This window comes from Monodelphis domestica, chromosome 1 (assembly GCF_027887165.1).
Source record: "Monodelphis domestica isolate mMonDom1 chromosome 1, mMonDom1.pri, whole genome shotgun sequence".
In the NCBI taxonomy this organism is placed as follows: domain Eukaryota; kingdom Metazoa; phylum Chordata; class Mammalia; order Didelphimorphia; family Didelphidae; genus Monodelphis; species Monodelphis domestica.
In genome coordinates, this window is record NC_077227.1 from 208,832,485 (window position 1) to 208,842,462 (window position 9,978).

Consider the following 9,978-nt stretch of genomic DNA (forward strand, 5'->3'; position numbering starts at 1 on the left):
GAAGAAATAGGAGGAAATGGTTTCCTAGCCCTCGAGTTAGTGACAAGCTTGGAGGCAAAACCTGTGCCCAGCCTCCCACCTTCACATGGCCAGATTGTTGGGCCCTGTTTGCTTCCATGACATAAATAGCTCCTGCTGCACCACCACCTGCCCAGCCCAGCCCACCCAGATGGATGGTCTCTCCATGCCAGCTACAGGGAGTGATATTCTTTCACAGGAAGAAAGGCTAGATGGATGGTCCTGAAGCTGTCAGGGCCTCACAAGCAGGAAGCATTCCTCAGGCCAACCCTTTCAAACATCTCCGGATTCCATCAAGAGTCAAGGACAGCACTCAGCCTGAGAGAGAGCTCTAAAGAACCTAGGGTCTCTATGGCCTGTCCTGACCCTGTGCTCACCATACACATTCCCTCAACCTTTTTAGACTAGTCACAGGAATATTTCTAATTCTTAAACCTCAGGCAAAGGCAGGAGAGTCCTGAACTGCCCCCACAATTCCAGCCTGGGATGGGGCCATCATAGCATAATAGCCAAGATCTTGTTTTAGGAGCTAACAAGAAAGTAACAGGTGGAGGAAGCCTATAAGACTGAGAGAGGAAGACAGATGAAAGGCCCAGGAAGATGCCAAGCACACAGGAGAGCTCCTTTCTGAGCTTGGCCAGGCAAAGATGCTGGCATAGGCTTAAGAGAGTCAGAAAGTCAGGTACAGCAAGAGACAGTCTACCTAAGACCACCTCATTTCAGAAAACCACCAGTGGAATCTCCACTCAAAATGGCCCCAGAATACATGAAACTCTTTTGGGTTGAGGGGTAAAAGATTCAGAAAGCTCCCAGTTAGTTCTTTCTTTGGCTTGGGGGATAGGGTCCCTAGATCCCTTTAACCTGGCTCTTTTTACTTTTTTTTTTAAGCCCTCCCTTCTATCCTATAATTAATACTAAATTTTGTTTCCAAGGCAAAACAATGGTAAGGGCTAGGCAATGGAGATTAAGCAATTTGCTCAGGGTTACACAGCTAGCATTGGAGGCCATATTTGAACCCAGGTTCTCCCCACTCCAGGCCTGACTATCTACTGAGTCACCTGGCTGCTTCTAGCTTAGCTCTAGAAAGAAATTAAGGGAGATGGTCTTCCAGAAAGGTAGGAGGTATATGGTTAGTCTTGGATCTAAGGATTTTTCTATACATACTTTTACTAAGTACCAAAGAATAACAAAACAGAAAGAGAGTAAAAACCCCACCAAAATCTAATTTCTGGATCCTAGTGGTAGCTGATGAAATGTCCCTGGTCCAACTCCTCACACCTAAGGAAGAGGAGAAACCATCAAATGGGACTGATGGGAGCTCTTTAGGCAGCTGTGGTAAAGGGAGAAGAACACAGGAGTTGAAGCCAGAAATAAGTCCCAGTTCCTCTCTTTACTAGTTGTGTGGCCTTGGGCAAATCACCTAATCACTCTTAATCTCATATTCCACACCTATTAAATCATGATAATAATAGCTGTACTGCTTATCTCACAAAAATTAAACAATAATGAATGTAAATCTCTTTGTAAATTATAACTGGTCATATAAGCACCAACTTATTACTACCTGCCAGATCTTATTCCTGTCCCTAGACCTATACCCCAAAACTGGCACAAGGGATTGAAAATTGTAATTCTCTCAATTTCTGAACCATTTATAGGACACAGAACAATGCAACACACACTATAAGTGGGTGCAGGAATTCTCTGCTCTCTTTCCCATTTCTGCCCAGTTGCTCAAGTAGAAGAAGCTGCAGAAAGAAATCCTCAGAGAAAGGGTTGCATCTACTCTGCTACCAGGAACTGGACTGAATCTCTGCCCCTGAGGTAGGACTAGCAATGCCACAGACTGGGCAGTCCTATCTGTTGTTCCAATCCTCTGCAGGAGGGAGAAAAGACAGGAGCCAGAAAACAGGGCATGTGCTAGAAGCAGATAGGGTGAGGTGCAGAGCAAGAAGTAGGAGATATTCTAAGAATGAGATGGTCCAGATCACGCCACAACAGGGAGACTATTTTCCCCTCTATCTACTTGGAAAGAGCTGTACCCATCGTATGCCATCTAACAGCTGCAAACCTTTGAAAATTAGACAAAGCCTACTAGAGATTCTGGAGAGTATTCTCCTAGAGGTGCCTCCCTCCACCCCAGGCCTTTTGGTTTCAAGAGCTAATGGTTAGGAAGTATAGCTATGCCCCATAGTGGGAACTAAGAGGGGGGGGGGGGAAGCTTTCTGTTCAAACCTTGAGGAATCTTTCTCATCCAGAAGCTAAACCAGCATACTTATCTCCTCTGAAATCATCAACCCCAGAGATCTGATGGTTTAGGACAGCAACTTTGCTCTCTCAATTCAAATAATGAAACATTCCCTCCTGAAGTGAAAGGAGAAAGCTTTAGGGAGGATCTTGAACCAAAGGAGGGCTAACCAGGGGGGGAAATGAGCTGTGGGGAACTGAAATGAACACTAGGACAATCCAGGCAGAATCTCAGCAGTTAACTTTCTGATTGGGAGGGGCCAGGCTGGAATTATTTGCAAGAGATGGGCTCTCAACTAGGGGCTGGCTGCTATTCAAGGCACAGGACTGCCCTGGCCCTTGGAAAAAGGGACCATTCTTGTCCTGTACTTTTTCTCCCCACCCCAATACCTGGGTTGCCAGGAAATGATTCTCCACTGCTTTGATCCCTATACTTAACCCTCTGTATCTACCCCACCTTATCCCAGAGAGTGAATCAAAGGAAAATCTACTTCACTTCCTCTACTTCAGCTGTGGGCAGGGTGAAAAGAATTACAACAGAAGGTGAAAGGAATGGGCACACAGATCCTGAGCCAGCCTAGGCAACAGGTTCCAAGATTAGGTACTTCCCTAAGCCATTGAGAAAGACAAAGAATAGGGCATAGGGGGTGCAGCTGACCAGGCAAGGGTCCCAGAATATAGCTTGGACAGGTGTTCCCCACGATAGGGTGTCCCCCACATTATTCCCTCTTTTTCCTGATTACTATTATGCTTTTCTTTTCACCTAGGCAGTTCAAAGCTTCAGTTCTCGCTTCAGCGCCAAAGTGAGAAGCCTCATTCATACCTTAACCTTTTTTTTCCTCCCACAGACAGAACCATTACCTGGTGGGGGGTCGGGGGAGGAGGGGGAGATGCGTTAAAGAGAGGAGGGGGGTCGATTGTGAAAGAGAGGAAGGAAATACTCCAGGGCTTTGTGCTGTTTCGGACCTGGGGTAGGGGGGTGACCACAGTGTGCATATATATGCATACGTTTTGGGGGAGGGGGAGAGGGAGCAGGGAAACAACGGCTGTGACATTGCTCCTTCCAGGGCACAGAAAAGGCACAACAAACTGGGTTTGGGGCACTCTGATCCGTTAGAAAAGGCTCGCTTCAGAGGCAGAGATGCACAGAAAACAGAAAAAAGAGGGGAGCAAGGCGGGCCTTGAGCTCTGACTGATGGAGCCCAGGAGTGGGTAGAGTTGGGGATTCTGGTCCCAGATTAGTCATCTAAGACCCAGAACAAAGCTTGGAGTCCTGGGGGCAGCCCTGGGGGGGGCAGGTACAAAGCTCATCTTTCTAGGGTCGTCCGTGACACGAGGGACCCGGAGGCCACCTTTGTCCCGAGAATACCCAGCGGACTCTCCCCCACCCCCACCTCGCCCTTGTGGCCGCCCCCGGATCCCAGCACTTACCCGGTCCCCGCCGGCCGGGAGTCGCTCCTCTTGCGGGGGTGCCGGGGGCCCGGGGGTCTCGACCCGTATCAAGCGATGTGGGGGAGAGCCGTGGCGCGGAGGCGGCGTGGGGCCGGGAGCGGCGGGAGCCGCTGGAGTGGCGGGGCCCGACGGCCCCCCAGAGTAGGGGTCCTCGAAGTCGCGCTCCCGCTGCAGCCGGTAGGCGGCTAGGATGTCGGGGGGCGGCGCGGGAGGTGAGGCTGGAACGGGCGCTGGGGGCCGATAGTCGGGCTCTGGGGGTGCGGGCTTGGCACCCCCGCCGCCGCCGCTCCCCCCGCGGAAACCCAGGTGCTCCCGGAGCCACTTGGCCACACCTCCGCCACCCCCGCCGCCGCTCCCCCCGGGGCCGGCCCCTGAGCCCCCAGCGCCCCGACGGGCCCCCCCAGGGCCGCCCCCCGCGCTCCCCTGCGCTCCCCGCGGCCCGGGGCCCGAGCCCGCGGGAGGAGCTCCGCTCAGTAACATGGGGCCGGCCAGACTGAGCCGAGGGGGGAGAGGGGAGCGCCGAGAGAGGAGGGGGTGCTGGGGGGCGGGGAGAAAAGCCGGAGGCGGAGCTCTGCTCGGTAACACCAGGTTGGCGGGGGAGGGGGCCGGGAGAGGGGGCGGGGCGGAGCTCCGCTCAATAGCCAGGGGCCGGACTGGGCTGCTGGGAGGCGGGGAAAGGGGGCCGGCGGCCTTAGATCAGAAAGCAGAGAGAGGGAAACTGGGCTCCGGTAATAAAATCTCAACCCCTGCCGAATCCCTCTCTTACTCCGGGGTTCCCTCTTCGGAATCACAGGCTGCCTTAAGCACTCCCTCCACATCGCCCCCATCCCAAGCTGAGCTTCTGGGCGGTTCAGGTAGCAGAGTCCATCCCATCTCCTGGCCTCAATGGGTCCCTCCAGCCTGACTCTACCCGCCAAAAGCCGGAAATGTATCCGGAGAGGGATTGGGGGAGGCGGAGGCAGCGACACCAAGTCGAATCGCTCTTTCTCCCATTTCCCTCTATAAGACTCTTAAATGCTGTTAATGTTGGAACCCTACTCCATATACCCTCTTTCACCAAACATAGCAATCCCCTACATCACACACAGCTCTCATAGACACCCATCACATACAGGTTCCCGGGTATGCCCACGTATACGCTGCTCACATCTCAGATATACATCCGACACCAAATGGCACACACTGACACACCACACCGACCGGTCACAGGCACAAACCATTCATACGCATGCAGCTAGGTTGCTTATGCTTACACCAGCAAACGCACAAATTCCCTTTAAATAATATTTCAGGCTTCGCTGTCAATCAGATCAGTGACAGACTGAAACAGACAAGTCAATAAATCAAGTCTAGAAGCAGCTCTAAGTCTGTCTATCACAAAGCCCCTTATCCACCGAGACTCAATATTACGCACTCAGGCTATAGATATTTCTCCATCATAGAAATAAAGTTCCTCCTTTAAGGTGCTTGATTAGTGTGTATCCAATGCTCCCAGTAGCTCCTTGGAATTATGCTTTTGTTGAGGAAACAGATTTCTACAGCCTCGTTCCCAAACTAAACACTTAAATAGCCACCACTCAGCAGATCTTTCCTCTCCCTTGCCCTCTAGAAGTGAGAACCCTCGTATAGGAGTTGATAGGGGGCTCCAGAAGAGAGAGGTGCTGATGAGGGAAGGGCTAGGAGAGAGAAAGAGGGTGTCTGGGGGAAAAGGGACCCCAGAGGTAATTATGCAGACCCAGAAGAGAATAGAGAAAGGGTGTAATGGTAAACCTGAAAATAATGGGCAAGGATTCTCAAAGTCCCTGTGATCCAGAGAAGTCAAACTACTAGCTCTTGTACACAATTACTAATTCCTATTTTGGCCACTTGCTTATGCCATTCTCCCCTGCCTGAGGTGCTGTCTCTCTTTCTCCTCCCCTCTCCCCAGCCATTATGTCCTTTTAAAAAAACCACACAAACCAATGCTGTCTTGGGTTGCATTAAGAAAAACCTAGCTTCCCGTAATAAGGAGGTAATAGTCCCACTGTACTCTGCCCTAGACAGACCACATCTGAAGTACTTGTGGCCACCACATTTTTGGAAAGACAAGCTGGATGGAGCTCATAAAGAGAAGGGCAACCCGGATGGGAGAGTCATTTAACTTGTTACTCCCCCAGGCAATGCTCTAAGACAAGCTCTATTTGTTTTATAGAAGGCGTTTCCTCATTTGTAAATTCTCTAAAAGCATATATTGCATATGTATTTATATGTGCTTTTTCAAAGAACATCTATTTATCTCGTTTGATCCTCACTACAATCATGTGAGGCAGGTTGTGAGACTATTATCATCCCATTAGACAGACAAGAAAACTGAGGTTTATGGAGGATAAATGAGTTGTCAGAGGTCATAGCAGCAGCAAAACCAGGACTGGGGCCCAGTTTTTGTTTTTTAAACTGGAATACTGATTTCACTGGTATTGGAGAAATCCTAGGAAGAAATTCCTTTCTGGGAACACCACCTCATACCTATTATGCCATCTGAAATGTGCAGTCTGGATGGGTCGCCTGGGGACACTGAGAAGTCAGTTTGATAACACCATTTTAATAATAGCTAATATTTGCATGGTGCTTTAAGGTTTGCAAAAACAAATTTTACCCTCTGGGAAGTAGATGCCATTATTTTTCTCCTTTACCAAGGCTCACATGAAGGAACTTGCCCAGGGTAATAATAGTTAGGGTTTAAGACTAGATTCAAACTTGGGTCTTCCTGACTTCTGAGTCCAGCACTCTCACTATTGAGCATCTAGCTGCCCCTACTGAGCTGGCCAAAGTTATTCAGTAATTGTGCATCAGAGACAGGACCTGACACAGGTGTTTCTGACTCTAAAGTTTCAACACAAGACCCCAATTTATCCACACTAGTTCATTTTGTCCCCATATACCACAGATTCAAGGCATGGAGGGGTGGGATGGATAACCTATCCAAATGAACAGCATTGGGATTTTGAGGAGCAACCAATAGACTAGTTTGGCTGAAAAACAGACATGGCCAATGTAGTAATTTGTTTTTCAGGACTACATATATTTTTTGTGAAGGTGGGCTCCTCCTCTGACTGGGTAAGGAGTGGTATGATTAGTAAGTAAATGATAAGGATACAAATAAGGGAATTAAACATTTTTTAAACTCAGAAATTAAGTATAAAAGATAATACAAATTAAATAGAGCTGTTTGGCTATTAGCTTGCTAAATTTTATATATATTTATTAAAAACAAACTCTAGATAAAATTTCATAGTTTCTTATAAAAGTTTCATTCTTTTTATATAATGGAATATTTGCATTTGTTGATGATCAAATTCTCAATGAAAAAGAAAATTTATTTGAAAAAGAAAGTAAAGTTTGTGAGGGAGAAGTGTGAAATAAGACTAGGAAGGTAAGAAGGAAACCGATTATGGAGGACCTTAAGTGGTAAATTAAATAGTTTGTATTTTATCCTATAGGTTTTTTGAGCAAGGAAGTGAGCTAGTTAGAGATGTTGTAGGAAGATTATTTTAACAATTATGTGCAGCTAAGGGAAGAGACTGGAAACAAGGGAATGGTTAAAAGACTTAGTCTAGACAAGAAGGGCATCTAGGTGACACAGTGGATAGAGTGTGATCCTGGACAAATCACTTAAGTCTATTTGCCTCAGTTTCCCCATATGTAAATTGAGCTGGAGAAGGAAATTGCAAACCACTCCAGGATCTTTGCCAAGAAAACATCAATGGGGTCACAAAGTTTGGGAAAGGAGTAATCAACTTAAGAGCAACAAAAGTCTAAAGCAAGAAGCAGTGAGGACTGGAAGTAGGTCAGTGACTGTATGAATAAAGAAAAAGAGAAAGATGTGAGAGATACTTTGGAGACCAAAGTGACAAAACTTGGTTGTTTATGGGGGTGGGGATGAGAGAAAAGAAGAGCTAAAGATGTTTCCTAGGTTATGAATTTGGATGATAAGAATGGTGGTATCCACAATAGAAATAGGAAAGCTTTTTTTTCTCATATAATATTTAATTTTTTTCAAATTATATGTAATAATAATTTTAAGTATGTGTTTTCTAAAATTTTGAATTCCAAATTCTTTCATTACTTCCTCTCTCCCCTCCCAGAGATGGTAAGCAATTTGATCTGTTATTCATATGTAATGATACAAGACATATTTCCATATTTGTCATGTTGTGGAACAAGACTTAAATAAAACAAAACAAAAAATCCACAAAGAAAATAAAGTAGAAAAAAGTAAGCTTCAATCTGCATTCAGACAGACTCCATCAGTTCTTTCTTTGGAGATACATAGCACTTTTCATCATAAGTCATCTGGAATTGTTTTGAATCATTGTATTGCTAAGAATAGCTAAGCCATCTATAGTTGATCATTGTACAATATTGCTGTTACTGTATATTATGTTTCTGGTTCTGCTTACTTCACTTTGCATCAGTTCATGCAGTTCTTTCCAGGTTAGAAATTGGAAAGTTTCTAGAAGTGAGTTTCAGTTTCTACATGTTTAGTTTATTATATGATTGGACTTCAGGAGAAATATTAGAGCTGAATATACAAATCCAGAATCATCAATATGGAGGTAATATTTGAATATGTGGGGCCTAATGAGATATAAGAGAATCTTTTTAAAAAGTAAAAAAAGAGATAGAGGAGAAATGAGCCTCTGGCAGAGCCCTAGAGAACACCAGGCTTATGGGATAGGATATAAATGAAGAATGGATGAAGAATCAGCAAAAGAGACTAAGAAATAGGCAGAGAGATAGGAGAAGTAGGAGAGAGAAGTGTTGTGAAAGCCAAGGAAGGAATACCTGAGGGAAGGCAGGATCAAATCAAGTTTTTTTGTTTGTTTTGTTTTTAAGGACAAAGTAAACCTGAGCATGTTTATAGGCAGTGGAGAAAGAACCAGTAGGAAGGAAGAGAGTCAAGATCAGAATGGGAAGAGAAAATAATCCATGGAGTAAATTTCTAGAAAGAATGAGAGGGTGAGATTCAAGGGTATGAATATAGAGGTTAGCCTTGTCAAAAAGAAGGGAATGGTGAGTGAGATGGTTTGACCAAGACATAGAATACAGGAAGGAGAATAAGTAGCAGTAAGGAAGGAAAAGGAAGCTGGAGTCAGATTGTGAAGTATTTAAAATGCCAGAGCAGTTTGCATCTTATCCTATATCCAACAGGGAGAGATTAGAACTTCTTAAGCAGGGGAATAACAGGATCAGATCTCCAATTAGAATAAAAAGCACAGCTATGCATAGAGTGTGGGTGTTCCCCCAGGACAAAGGGCCAGTAGTAATGCTCCCCAACCTCCTACCTGGCCCAAAATCTATGTCTGCCTATGATAAAAAGAGTATGTAAAGAAGAGATCAAGGATGAAGGGCTACTTGTTAATGATTACTTGGGAATTTCAGAGGGCACAATGGAATGGAAAGCCAAAGGAGGAAAGGATCTGGGGAAGAGTAGGATTAACTAAATCAGGATAAATTAGAGGAAATGCGAAGCCAAGGAAGAGGATTTTATCTCTGGTAATCGGTGACTGACTCACTGGGATTATGGTAGTGAGGAGTACATCTTTGCTAGCCATAGGTTCTATAATATTGGATCATCAGTTGGATGACTAGATTGGTATTTCTACTCCAAAGTGTGGGGAAGTGGTGGTAGAAAATTCCATAGCAGGTCTTTGCTCCCCAAGGACTGGACTAAGCTAATTTGTGGCATTAGCATGGTAGTTTATACTTCAAAATGTTGGGGCTTGACGTAGACAAAAATGATAACCTACATCTGAAGCATTTGTTGAATTGAATTCCCCAGGGCAGCTGCCTTCTGTGACCCTCTTCTCCCATTGTGAATTCTTTCTGGAATCTCCACTTTGAGGAAGGGCCCAAACCGGTCATCCTTAATTTTCCGGATTTCACCATCCTGTCTTTACCGGCTTCCTTCTCTCGTCACCTTTGTGGCCCCTTTTCTTTCTTTGTTGAATTCTTTCTTCAAGTTTCATTTTGAGGAAGAGCCCAGACCAGCTCTCCTTCATTCTCTGAACTTTTAGACCATGACCGCTCTATGTACCTCCTCCCCCTGTACTCTACCTTCTTTAGTCCCACTAAAATATAAGTTCCTAGAGAGCAGGTTTTTTCCTTTCTTCTTTTAAAAAAAATTCTCTCCTTTCCTTTTCTCTTTTTATCCTTAGTCCTTGGGACAGTACCTGACAGATAGCAAGCATTTAACAAAACATTCATTGACTCAACTTCACA

General features: G+C 45.6%; 1 protein-coding gene across 3 annotated transcripts in view; it reads right to left on the reverse strand.

Annotated features, from left to right (window-relative positions):
- Positions 1 to 4,220, reverse strand: part of SHF (Src homology 2 domain containing F) — a 36,024-nt gene extending 31,804 nt beyond the window's left edge. For 2 of the 3 annotated variants that reach the window (XM_056810385.1, XM_056810387.1), the window contains exon 1: positions 3,697 to 4,220. In XM_056810385.1, the coding sequence (XP_056666363.1) occupies positions 3,697 to 4,197 (501 nt within the window). In that variant the 5' untranslated portion in view covers positions 4,198 to 4,220. The remainder of the gene's footprint in view (positions 1 to 3,696) is intronic. The other variant, XM_056810386.1, reaches the window with a different exon arrangement.
- Positions 4,221 to 9,978: the final 5,758 nt, after the last annotated feature.